The sequence below is a fragment of the Bison bison genome, unplaced genomic scaffold, assembly GCF_000754665.1.
Source record: "Bison bison bison isolate TAMUID 2011002044 unplaced genomic scaffold, Bison_UMD1.0 scf7180017864135, whole genome shotgun sequence".
In the NCBI taxonomy this organism is placed as follows: domain Eukaryota; kingdom Metazoa; phylum Chordata; class Mammalia; order Artiodactyla; family Bovidae; genus Bison; species Bison bison.
Window position 1 is genome coordinate 6903521 of NW_011494707.1, and position 13388 is coordinate 6916908.

A 13388-nucleotide genomic window follows, 5' to 3' on the forward strand; every position below is an offset into this window, starting at 1 on the left:
GGCACCCCACTCCAGTACTCTTGCCTGGAAATCCCATGGATGGCGGAGCCTGGTAGGCTGCAGTCCATGGGTCACTAAGAGTCGGACATGACTGAGCGACTTCCCTTTCAATTTTCACTTTCATGCATTGGAGAAGGAAATGGCAACCCACTCCAGTGTTCTTGCCTGGAGAATCCCAGGGACTGGAAAGCCTGGTGGGCTGCAGTGTATGGGGTCGCACAGAGTCAGACACGACTGAAGCGACTTAGCAGCAGCAGCAGCAGCAGATACTGTTTCTGCCAGTGCAGTAAATGCTGGGCGGCCTCATTGCTTGGTGCCAGTGCCTTACGTGGTGGGAGAGGTAGGGATGTGGGGAAATGCCTTAGAATCAAGTAGATGCCTGCAAGCTTTGAAGGACCCCTCCTGGGGCTGCCCTCCAGGAGCTAAGTGGTAGCAAGCAATACACAGCAGCTGAGGGTTGGAACAGGTGCTGTGGTTCCCAAAGCCGCCAAGCGAGGCCCCTGCATCTTTTCTCTGCAGACACTTGCGGTGACCTGCTGGTGACCCTGCAGTCCCTGAGCCGCCAGGGCGAGAAGCGGAGCCTCCACCTCTCCGGCAAGGTCAACTCGATGACTTTCATGTTTGACAACGTGCTGCCCGGAAAATACAAGAGTAAGAATTGAAGGCAGCACTTCCTGTCTCTGTAAAGTTTCTGAAAACTCGCTCTCTAGTTGCATCCCAACTATACTTGTTTAACTCTTGTTTGTCTTTGTCCTTTGACCTTGAATTTGCATTATTTAGCTTGGGCAGTAATGCAGGAGTTGAGGTTTCTGAACCAACTGCCACCTCATCAGGATGATCCACACACTTCTCATGACATTTTATTTGTAAATTCCTGAAAACGGTGTCATATGATCACACTGACGTGTTCTACCACTTAGCAGCTGTGTGAGCCTGGCAGCTTACTTGATCTCCCTGGGACTCGGTTTCCCCTTCTGAAGTAGGAGTCACAGAACCTTTCTGCAGAGTGATGGAATCCGGTTTGTAAAGCCCCGACACAGTGCCTGGGAAGGAGAAGGCACTTTTCCTCATCTTCCTCAAGAAGCTGCCCATTGCCTATATTTTTGCTCTGTCAGAATTCAGCTTGAAGCTGCTGGCTGTAAACAGCCTCAAAAGTAGTAGACTGATTTTTCAGGCAGATTGTATTTTCTGTTAATGTCAGGTGTTGGCAAACTATGATCTGAGGGCAGCTGCCTGTTTTTATGAATTAAGTTTTATTGGAACACAGCCACACCCATTTGTTTGTGTGTCATCTGTGGCTGCTTGTGTGCTGCAGAGGCCGAGTTGAGTAGTTGAGACTTGTGTGGCCTGCAGAGGTGAAAATATTTACTCTCTGGTCCCTTAGAGAGCAAGTTTGCCAGTGTCTGAATATCTTACCTATAGCCTGGTCTTAGGCTCAGTTGGATTTCCTTGTTAGTGATTTTAATGGCCATTGGTTTCAGTTTTTTTTTTTTTTTTTTAAGCAATTGCTTATTCCCAGCATGGCCAGCTCTGTATATATACCTACACACACATACTTGTTTGTATGTATGTGCATATAGGGGCTTCCAAGGTGGTTCAGTGGTAAAGAATTTCCCTGCCAAAGCAGGAGACAGAGATTTGATCTCTGGGTTGGGAAGATCCCCTGGAGAAGAGCATGACAACCCACTCCAGTATTCTTGCCTGGAGAATTCGATAGAAGAGCCTGGCAGGCTACTCTCTGTGGAGTCTCAAAAGAGTCAGACACGACTGAGCGACTTAACAATAAGAACAGCATGTGTATAAACTCACTCACGCACTTCATTAGCACTGTTTCTCTGGGGGTATTCAGGGAGGTGGTGCGCTCTGCCCACATGGGTGTCCATGTCGTGTCCTTTGCAGTCAGCATCCTGCATGAAGACTGGTGCTGGAAGAACAAGAGTCTGGAGGTGGAGGTTCTGGAGGACGATGTGTCTGCCGTTGAGTTCAGGCAGACGGGCTACATGCTCCGGTGCTCCCTTTCCCACGCCATCACTCTGGTAAGTGGCTGCTGAGGATGCTCTTATTTGGAAGGACACTCGCCTTTTGGAGAGTGAGAAAGACTAGTGTGCCAAGAGGATCATCAGCATAGTCAAGCCAGATTTCCTTTTCTGCCTCTCAGCTCACCCACCTATTATGGAAACACCGTCAGGAAGCATTTTAAGTCCCTTAGTGGAAAGATGCCTTTGTTGGGGAGAGTTCCTTGTCCTGGCTCCATGTTAAACTCTAACTTTGACTAGTGATTTTGGAAAGCCGTTGATGTAGTGCAGAGCATGTGGGCTCTGTAGGCCCTGCCAAGTTAAGTAATGTTTGTGGGCCTCCATTTTTCCTTCTGAACTTGAGATCGTAATACTTACTCCCCAGGGTTGTAGTGAGGTATGAGCAAATCTCTCACGTATTTGAAGTTTTCCTGTGTACCCTGCTCTTTCTTAGGAACAGGTGTGGCTGAGCAGAGTTGGTTGTCCTCTTGCAGTGTCTGTGGCTGGGTTGGCAGTTACCCAGTGGGTTTTAGGCTGGGAGCACCTGTGTAGCCCTGCGTAGGTCTGTTCCTGAATTTTGTATAATCTGACTTCTAGCAATGGCAGGTGTCATTGTTAGGTCTCAGTGGCAAAACAGGGGCAAACGACACTTAAGTGGCTACTTATGTTAGACACCAGAGCAGTGAGACTGGTCTCTCTAATGCCAGTTGAACGCTCGAACCACTTATCTACAAATGGTCCACAGACAGCTTTGTTATAGGAAACGGGTTGATTAATATCCAGTTGAGAACAAGCGAGAGACATTTGGGAAACCAGTCCTTGATTTCCATTTCTCTTAGACTAAGAACGTACTCCTAATTACAGCCAGCCCTTCGCTGACTCCCGTCTCACCCCTACCCCTTACCCCCTCGTTCACTAGCTGCCTCCAGTTCCGCACCAAGCTCGATCCCTTCTCCGGGCCTTTGCACATACTCTTTTCTACCTGAAATGCTGTGTCTTCTCCACAACTGAGTGTAGTTGCTTTTTTTCATCATTCAGGCTGAAGCCCCAGTGTTAACCTGCTCGGGGGGTAGGGGGTGGGGGCGCCTATCCTGAGGCCAAGCTGAACAAGCCTCTGCGGAGGGCACTCTGTCCTGCTTCCTGTTTATTTCCCGCTAAGCTCTGTGACTTCCTAGATGACATCTACTGACTTCTCTGTTGACTGCATGGATTTTCTGTCTTCCCATATCAGAACGTAAGCCACGCTGAAAATAAGAGCCGTGGCAGCAACCAGGGCCCAGCCTTGGGTCAGCCACATGGCAGGTGCTCAGTAAATGTTCGTTGACTGAATGAAAAAGATCACGTTTCTGTTGGAAGTTTTGGAAGGCTTTTAATTTTCCCCTGGCATCCAGCTGTTCAAATGATTAATGTGCAAAACAGATGACTGGTTCAGAAGCAGAAAGCTTATTCCTCGTCTGGGTGTTTCCGTCTTCCCTGGTAAGGCATCATCTTGGCTTTGTTCCCGTAGGAATTTTACCAGGATGGGAATGGACCCGAGAACGTGGGGATTTATAACCTCTCCAAAGGAGTCAACCGGTTCTGCCTGTCCAAGCCCGGTGAGTCTGGAAGGATCGATGTCCTCTGAGCGAGGGAAATGGAGAGGCTCTCGAGAGTGTTTTCAGAGGTGTTTTTCCCCATCTCGGTTCAGTTTGCATCAAGCTATCGATTTTGGTTGTGGGTAACGCCTCTGGAGGGAGCAGCATTTTTACCCAGAGAATTAGAGCTGGGGGTTGGCACATGTTCCCAGGCTCTTGAGTTTGAGTTGAGTCCAGACCACGGGGCCCTTTCACTTCGAAAAATCGAACACCATCAGCCCATGATCTCTCCTGCTGAGTGATCACTCCCACCTTGCTTAAAAATCCTCCAGTGGCTGCTTTCTCTCTTTGTTAATCACTTTATTGAGATGCAGTTTGCAGACCATAAAATTCACCCACTTAAAGTGTACAATACTTTTAAAAGTGATTTTTAGTAAATATACCTAGCCATACAGCCATATAATCCAGTTCACAACATTTTCATTGTTCCAGTGATTCCTTCCTACATGTTTACGATTCATCTCTATTCCCAGCTTTTGGCAGCCACTAATCTGTTTTCTGTCTCTATGAATTTGCCTTGTTTGGACACTTCATATAGTGAAGTCATACAATACTGTTATTTTTTAGGCTCCTTTCACTTAGCATAATGTTTTTGAAGTTCATTCAGGTCATAGCAGATATTAATAATTTGTTCCTTTTTATTGGTGAACAGTATTCCATAGCATGGATATATCACAGTTTGTGTATCCATTCACCAGTTGGTGGGTGTTTGAATTGTTTCCAGTTTGGGGCTATTATAAATAATGTTGCTGTGAACATTTGTGTACAGGTTTTGTGTGGACATCTGTTGGGGAGATATCTAGGAATGGAATCAAATGATAAATTTATGTTTAATTTTTTAAGAAACTACCAAAATATTTTCTGAAAAAGCTGTATTTGCCATTTGATATTCCCACCAGCTATGTCTGAGGGTTTCATTTTTCTACCTCTTTACCATTATTTGTTACTGTCTTTTTGATTTGTAGCATCCTGGTGGTTCTAAAGTAGTATCTCATTGTAGTTTTATTTTGTGTTTTCCTAAGGAATAATTTAGGGACTTCTGTTGGTTCTCAAGATAAAGTACAGTAACCTCACTTCCCACAGTTTCAGTTACCTCTGGTCAACTGCAGTCCAAAAATATTAAATGGGAAATTTCAGAAGTAAACAGTTTATACCTTTTAAATTGCATGCCTTCTGAGAAGCATGGTGAAGTCTCTGACTGTCTTGCTCCTGTCCGGCCCTTGGGCACATCTCCATATATGTTACCCACCTGTCAGTGTAGGTAAAAACTTGGTACGTAGAGGGTTTGGTACTATCTGCGATATCAGGCATCCACTGGGGGTCTTACCATGTATACACCACAGATAGGGCACAGTCATGTATAGAACCCTTATTCAGACCTTGAACTCCTCTGTAATCTAGCTCTACCTGTCACCCTCTGTTCCAGCCACTGTTTCTGTGTTTTAATTAGGATGCCTTTGGCTGCAGGTACCAAAATCTGTATGACAACCCCTGACAAGTGGGGTTAATTTGATTCATTAACAAAGACTAGCAGTGGAACTTCTCTGGTGGTGCAGTGGTTAAAATTCTGCCCTTCCAATGCAGGGGACACGGGTTTGATCCCTGTTTGGGGAACTAAGATCCGGCATGCCATGCAGTATGGCCAAAAAATGAAACAAAACAAAACAAAACAAAGACTAACAGCTCAGGCGTGGGTTCAGATGGTAGGTGTTAGGGTTGGTGTCTTTGTGATTCTTTTAGTCCTTTCCTTTTTTTTTTTTTAATGAACTATGCACTTCTTTTTTTAAAGTGTATTTTGTGCTTGGTCTTCATTAGTTTGTGGGCTTTTCTTTAGTTGCAGTGTGCAGGCTTCTCATCGTGGTGGTTCCTCTTGTTGCTGAGCGTGGGCTCTCGGGCACGTGGGCTTCAGTAATTGCAGCTCCTGGGCCCTAAAGTGCTGGCCCAATAGTCGTGGTGTAGTGGCCAAACAACAGCAGAATGGGCTTAGTTGCTCCATGGCATGTGGAATCTTCCTGGACCAGAGTTCAAACCCTTGTCTCCTGCATTGGCAGATGGATTCTTTACCACTGAGCCACTAGGGAAACCCCCACTTGGTTTTTTTTTATTTTCTGCTTCATGTTTTCAAGGTACCTACTGTTGCTCCAGAAAACTTATGTCTAAGGCAAGAAGATGAGAGGAGGGGTGGGCAAACATTTTCCATGCCACATCCTCCAGGAAACTTCCTTTATGTCTTATCATCCAGAACCATGTCTCATGGCCACTTCTAGCTGCAAGGGAGCCTGGGGCAGCTGGATTTGCTGCTGGAGGCTGGCATGCTTTCACCCTGAGCATAAGTGGGAGCTGGTTTGAAGGCAGGAAGGCAGCTGTTAGGGAGGCAGCCAGCAAGCCCGTGGTTCAGATGCTGTGCTCTGCCTCAGCGCCCTCCACCCCACCTGCCTTCACTTAGCTCTGCCTGCCTGCCTGTCACTTGTTGGCTCTGATGTTCCTCCCCAGAGAGGCTAGTGCCCCAGTGTCGCTGGGATCTCTGCTGTGCTTGTGCCCACGAGGCCCAGTTCCTCCCCGGACCGCACCCATCATACCTGGTGGCTGTGGAACCCTTCTCTCTCTCTGTAGATGGCAGGCCCCATGAAGGCAGGGACTCTGCGTGTTCCCCACTCTGTGTCAACACCTGATGCAACACCTGGCCCGAGTGTTGCCCTGTCAACACTTGTCAAATGAAAGAACAAAGAAAGTGAATGAAGAAACCTAACAATTTTTTTTTTTAGGTAACTGCACTGAGGCTTGATCAGTGTGATGAGAACGAATTTGAACGAATTTCATGTTTGGGTTGGGCGGATGGCCAGAATGCTGGTGAAAGATCATTTGGGAGAATCCGTTACTACACTTGGCTCCTTCCTGAAACTGTATTTTTCTGGCATACGACATCATATGCCCTTAATCTGAGTGTTAGCCTGATGCGCTCATGGCGTGGAAGTGTTTTCTGTAGTTATTTCTTGGTTTTCTGGGACTTCCCTGCCCCATGCACCTTTTAGGAATATTTAGAGGATGGAGTCCAGACTCTGGCTGTCTTTGGATCTTTAACAGAATCTGTTACGTAGGAAATTCTCAGTCTGAATCCCAGTAGAAATGTACTTCCTGTTCCTCCTCATGCATGTGTCTGTTAGCTTGGTCTGCACAGAATAAACTACTGTGAGCTGTTAAATGATGGAAAATGAAAATCCTGACGTGGTGGGCAGACCTTTGAGTGGATGGGTCATTGGTAAGAAGCCGTCTGTAGGCAGCACAAAAGGCTTTTCAGATCCCGTATGTGATCTGTTAGGAAGGAGAGGCACTGCCTTGGGATTCCAGATGTTGGAATTGCTCAGTGGAATAGATGCTCTTCTCTGAAAATGACTTTTGATTTCCTGGCTGCAGGCGTGTACAAGGTGACCCCTCGCTCCTGCCACCGGTTCGAGCAAGCGTTCTACACCTATGACACGTAAGCCGGGTGCCGACTGCTCTGTGCTGTCTGTGGAGGGGGGTGAGCGTGGATCTCTGCGACAGTTATTTCTGAGAACAAGGGAGTTTTTTTGTATGTTTTCTGGAAGTAGTAAGGTTAGGCAGTGAAAAGAATTTGCAGATAAGGATTTTAAGACACTTGGGTAAATAACCGAGGAAGTGAAGATACAGCTCTTCCCCAAGAATTCTGTAAACCCAGGATGGAAGGCTGTGGTTTTGAACTGGCTTGAATGTAACGTCTGTTGAATCTTCCAGCCTCACTGATAGGAATTTCTCAAGCTCAAGTCTGCCATTTTCCTGTTTTCACAAATGCTTGTGGGTTTCACTGGAAATTAGAGACATAAAGTTTGGGAGTGGAGAATCAGTTGACCCTTAAAGACACTTGTATGTATTTCAGAAGTTTTCTCATGCCAAGCTAAGAGCAGTTTCACGTAGTATATTTCAGGGTCAGGAAGGCCGCCCATAAAGGGCATTGTTTGTGATCCTTTGAGGACGTTGAGGTGCTGTTATGGTGTTTTCTTTCTCCCTTTCTGATTTACAGGTCTTCACCCAGTATCTTGACATTGACAGCCATTCGCCACCACGTCCTTGGAACGATCACCACTGACAAAATGATGGATGTGACCGTGACAATCAAGTAAGGCCGATGTTCCATGGTGGGCCGAGTGTGGGAGGGTGGGGGGCCAGGCTGTCTTCTCTCAGAGCTGCTCTGAAAACTATTTTTGATTTGTTATCTCTAGGTATACATACAAATGGCCTTCGCTCTTATATGACACAGCCATAAATTCACAACAGCCCTCCTTTCCTTTTATGATTCAGGAATTAACCGTGGATGAGGAAGAGCCTCCTGACAGCTCGCTTCAGTGCCTCAAATTTCTGCCTGAACTCTTTATACTTCCTGTCTCTGCTAAGGGAAAAAAAAATCTCTGGTTTGTTCACTATATTTCAAGTGTTTTAGGAAATTTAAAAACATATGCCTGTTTTTCTTTAGACCCTTTCTCGAAGGCTTGGGAAATAGAGATGACACCTCATGTGAGAAGGGTCGTGAGAGAAAGTGGATAAAGGGCGCTCTCGCTGAGGGTCAGGTTTACTCGCATGGCGCCTTTGAGAGGAATGCTTGCCTGTGGTGGCTGCATCTGACACCCTAATTTTCTCAAGAAATGAAAGGGTTTTTTTTTCTCTTGCATCGCATACCTAGCTGATCCACCTGCAAATCCTGGGCTCTACAATCCATGGGAGTTAATTTCAGGACCCCCCGTGGTTACAAGAATCTGCAGATGATCAAGTCCCTTATAAAGCAGAGTCCCTTTGCATATAACCTACTGCACATCTTCCCCTATGCTTTAAATATACTGTAAGTCATCTCTGGGTTACTTACAATATCCAGTGCAATGTAAATGCTATGTAAATAGTTACCAGCTTGTGGCAAATTCAAGTTCTGCTTTTTGGAACTTTCTGGAACTTTCCCCCCCCAAACATTTTCCGTCTGTGATTGGTTCAGTCCTCAGATGTGGAGCCTGTGGAGACGGAGGACTGACTATACGTCCACCATCCGTCCCTTTCTTAGCTCTCGGCCTCTATGCTTTGGTTTGACCCACTCTTGTCTCTTCCAGTTTTGTTGCTGTAGCTTCCTGTCTGACCTCTGTGTTTTGGCTGTTGCTTCATAACAGTGTTGTTCATGTGGAATCAGAGTGACCTTAGTAGAAGTGAAGTGAAGTGAAGTCTCTCAGTCGTGTCCGACTCTTTGCGATCCCATGGACTGTAACCTACCAGGCTCCTCTGTCCATGGGATTTTCCAGGCAAGAATACTGGAGTGGGTTGCCATTTCCTTCTCCAGGGGATCTTCCCAACCTAGGGATTGAACCCAGGTCTCGCACACTGTAGGCAGACGCTTTACCGTCTGATCCAAGAGACCCTGTCATCTGTTTAAAACACCGTCCAGCCTGGGTCCACACCGAGGTTTGCAAAGCCTTTGTCTGACCCCTAATCTGACTCTGCCTGGGTCCCTCTGTCCCCCTTCCTGGTCTCCTTGCTGTCCCTGGAGCATGGCCAGGGAGTTGCCTCCAAGGCTCTGAGACTTTGCACTTATCACCTCTTGCCTGGGGCCTCCTCACCCAGAGCGTGTGGCTTTTTCTCTCCCTTCCTTCAAGTCGGCTTGGTGTCACCTTATCAGAAAGGCCTGTGCTCAGTTGTATCTGACTCTCTGTGACCCCATGGAATGTAGCCCGGCAGGCTCCTCTGTCCATGGGATTTTCCAGGCAAGAATACCGGAGTGGGCTGCCATTCCTTCTCTGGGAAAGGCCTGAGTCCCTAATCAAATATAGTTCCCCCCTCCATCCCCGCCCGCCCAGCTCTCTGCTCTGTCCACGCTGCTTTAGTTTTCTTCATTGTACTTATCATTGTACTTGGCATCATTTTTCTGTTGGTCATCTGCCTCTTATCACAGAATGTGGATTCCACAGGTTAGGGGATGCTGTTTGTCCTGTGCAGTCTCCCCAGACCCTGATTCTCTTGCAGAGTACATTCTCAATAAAGGTTGGAAGAAAGACAGAAGACGGTAATGTGAAAGGGACTCCACATCCTTCAGGAAGTTGACAGTTTCCTTCAGATCATAAAGTCAGTGATATTTCATCCCAGCCCAGATCTCCCAGATGCTTCCACATGGCAAAGAAGTTCAATTTCCTGTTTTTTCTTTTTTAAACTGTTGATCCCAAACAGGAGAAGACTGTGCCACAGTTGGTTGTCTGATGAGGTCCTTGGTTTTTTTTTAACCGATTTCGACCGACCTCAGGGGTCCCTGACTCTGTGTTCTGGGCTGCTCCTTTCTTCCAGGTCTTCCATTGACAGCGAGCCTGCCCTGGTCCTTGGCCCCCTGAAGTCTGTGCAGGAGCTGCGGAGGGAGCAGCAGCTGGCCGAGATCGAGAGCCGCAGGCAGGAGAGGGAGAGGAGCGGCGGAGAGGCCGGAGGCGAGGGGAGGACCAAGCCCCCTGTGCAGGAGATGGTAGACGAGTTGCAGGGTCCCTTCTTCTACGACTTTTCCTACTGGGCACGGTAAGTGCCCGTGGTGGGCTTTCCCTGCAGGGTCCCCCTGTTCGGATGTCCTTCCTTCTGGGGGGACAGGCCAGCCACATTGAAGTGTCTTAATTATTTTAGATCCGGAGAGAAAATCACTGTCACACCTTCATCTAAAGAGCTGCTCTTTTATCCTCCTTCCATGGAAGCCACCGTCAGTGGAGGTAAATGTCAGCTCAGCTCGCCGACGGCACGCCTTCACACCTGTCTTTTCCCTGCCTTTAGGGTTCTGTTCTGTGCTGTTTTATAGTGAAGCCGTTTTCCTAAGGCATCTTCAGTCCCTGTTGGTGCATAGATGTTACTATCTGACGAGTGAGTGAATGAGTGAGAGGTCTAAATCGGTAAATGTAACTCTATCACTGTTAGAATTGGGGATCTTTTTGAAAAAGGACTTGCTTTTCCTTGATGTTATCAGGTTGACACCAGAAGGCAGATGAAAAGCAACAGCATCCGTGGTTGAAACGTCTGAAATGTCTTCATGTATCTGAACTGTTCGTGATGTTTGTTTTGGGTTGGGGTGATGGAAGGGTCTTTTGGGGATGAGATAACCAGGTGCTGGTGGAATGTTTAGGCAGCTTTTGCCAGCATCGCGGGTTCAGTAAACCCTGAGCATTTGTGTGTTTGGAAGGAGAGTGTTGAAGGGCGTGGCTGTCCAGTGGGCAGCCTGTCTGGGGCCGCCTTCCATGCTGGGTCCTCTGAGGTCTGGCTACAGAGGCCCTGACCTGCGGTACTGGCTTCTCTCCTCACTTGTGGTCAGTGAGGTCTGAGGAAGAGGAGCTGGGGAAAGCCAGCTTTGTTGGCTATTCCTGCTAACATTCCTGACAGTTTAACAGGGCCGTTCATAAATGTTGAGAGGCTTGGGCCTCTTGTAGTAACTGAGGATTCTGAGGTAGTCAAAAGCCTCACTGGAGTTAGTTTCGAATATCTCAGTTTTAGGCCCTTCTTTAATGGGAAGCCCCCCTCTCTTCCTCTGTTTGTCTCTTTCCTGTGTAGAAAGCTGCCCAGGGAAGCTGATCGAGATCCAAGGGAAAGCAGGCTTGTTTCTAGAAGGCCAGATCCACCCAGAGTTGGAAGGAGTCGAGATCGTCATCAGTGAAAAGGGGGCAAGTTCACCCCTGATCACGGTCTTTACCGATGACAAAGGTGCCTATAGGTAAGCCCTTGACTAAGAACCAGTTATTGGGACCAGTCGGGGAGCCCATGCTGAGTCAGACGGTAAAGGATCCACCTGCAATACAGGAGACCTGGGTTTGATCCCTGGGTTGGGAAGATCCCCTGGAGGAGGGCATGGCAACCCACTCTTGCCTGGAGTGTTCTTGCCTGGAGAATCCCATGAACAAAGGAGTTGGCGGGCTACAGTTGATGGGGTTGCAGAGAGTCGGAACACAACTGAGCAACTAACACTTCCACATTTTCATTCGGGAAGCCCAGGAAAGAAGCTGGGGAGCCAGGTTTCCTGGGGGCAGGTGATGCTTCCTCTAGGATGTGAAGCAAGGCATCACCAGCGTTTCTTTCTTTTATTCAGTGTTGGGCCCTTGCACAGTGACCTGGAGTATACTGTGTCCTCGCAGAAGGAGGGCTACGTTTTGACTGCAGTGGAAGGAACCATAGGCGACTTTAAGGCTTATGCCTTGGCAGGCGTGAGCTTTGAGGTAACACCGTGTGCTTTTAAAAAGCAGTTTTATGGAGTATAATAATCATACAATACACTGCACGTAAAGTGTGTAATCTGACAGTCTCGACACATGACAACACCCGTGAGCATACCACCAGTCAAAATAGCGGACACATCTGTCGCCCCTCAGAATTTCCTCGTACCCTTGGTAACCCCTCTCTCCTGGCCCTCCCCACCCCTCTGATCTGCCTTCTGTCACTGTGGATCAGTTTGCATTTCTTAGAATTTTATATAACGGAATTATTCAGGCCGTACTCTTTTTACTCTGCTTTCTTTCACTTGTAATTTTGGAGATCTGTTGACTTCAGCTCGTGTGCATACCTTCTGGGAAGCATTTTAAGCCTTCATCCTTGACTCTGTTCTCTGTCAAAGGACACAGAATGTTCTTAGAGTGAAGTTGATATCTTTCTCTCTTCCTTCCTTCCTTCTTGGGAAGAAGCATGCTGTGTGGTGGCCAGAGTGAGTCCAGAGACCCTTGAGGCTGAGTGTTGTCGATATCGAGACCAAAAGAGGAGAAACATCCCATCACCTAATAAATTAAAATTCTGCATTGCAGAATGCCTTTTAAAACAAATGGAAAGATAGTCCAACTGGAGAGAAATATCTATTCCATAAATAACAACCCCAGTTTACAAGAGTCTCCTAAAACCAATAAGAAAAAGACAAGCCAAAAAAAAAGAAAAAGACAAGCCAACAGAGAAAAGGTGAATCAAGGACACGAAAGGCCATTCACAGAAGTCATCCAGGTCACTCATAATCACACGGGGAACACTTGACTTCGATAGTGACCAGGCAAACGTAAAGAAGTTACCATCAAAACACTGGGTTTGGGGTTATAGTTGTAATAATGAAGACAATATCCATTTTTTTGGCAAGTGTGTGTTTTCCCACACATAGGTAATTTAGGAGCTGGAAATGGTTACAACCACCCTGGAGTTCAGATCGGGGGTTTCTTTCTGGATTTCAAGTGCACACATCCACGAAGTCATTTCTACTCCTAGGAATTGACTCTTTGGAAAAAGAAGAACTTAATTGTGCAAAGATACACATGCTTGGGGACTTTCACTTCATCCCTTCCTTTCCATCACAAAACTCAGAGACTGGCCCGTGTGCCATGGTTTGCCAACCTCTGCTTTAGAGTGAGATGCAGCTCTTCTGAAACAGTGAGGCCGACTGGTGGGGACTGGTGGACGAGGGCAGTGGGGAAAACAGCTGAGGCCAGAGAACGCGACTTGGCCAGAGGGTTTGGGGGCCCTCCTCCACCCCACTCCCACCCAGTCGCTTATGAAGTCCATCAACAGTAGCCATAGTGTTGATAAGATTTGTGTGGGCACAGAGAGTTCTGGAAGGCTGCAAAGCAAATTGTTTATACTGGTTACCCTAGGGGAGGAGAGGAGACCTTCTGACCTTCCCCGTGGGCCCCAGTGAATGACAATAAAAGAAAAACTAGCTGCTGATAATTACCTCTTGACACCTTCATGGTTTGTATGAGTT

General features: G+C 47.2%; 1 protein-coding gene across 1 annotated transcript in view; it reads left to right on the top strand.

The window, feature by feature from the left end:
* LOC104988553 (nodal modulator 1) overlaps positions 1 to 13388 on the top strand; it is a 57415-nt gene that overhangs the window by 29782 nt on the left and 14245 nt on the right. The window contains exons 15-23 of the mRNA XM_010839911.1: positions 520 to 651; positions 1900 to 2036; positions 3523 to 3610; positions 7064 to 7127; positions 7689 to 7784; positions 9980 to 10198; positions 10301 to 10383; positions 11213 to 11372; positions 11745 to 11911. Coding sequence (XP_010838213.1) covers positions 520 to 651; positions 1900 to 2036; positions 3523 to 3610; positions 7064 to 7127; positions 7689 to 7784; positions 9980 to 10198; positions 10301 to 10383; positions 11213 to 11372; positions 11745 to 11911 — 1146 coding nt within the window. The remainder of the gene's footprint in view (positions 1 to 519; positions 652 to 1899; positions 2037 to 3522; positions 3611 to 7063; positions 7128 to 7688; positions 7785 to 9979; positions 10199 to 10300; positions 10384 to 11212; positions 11373 to 11744; positions 11912 to 13388) is intronic.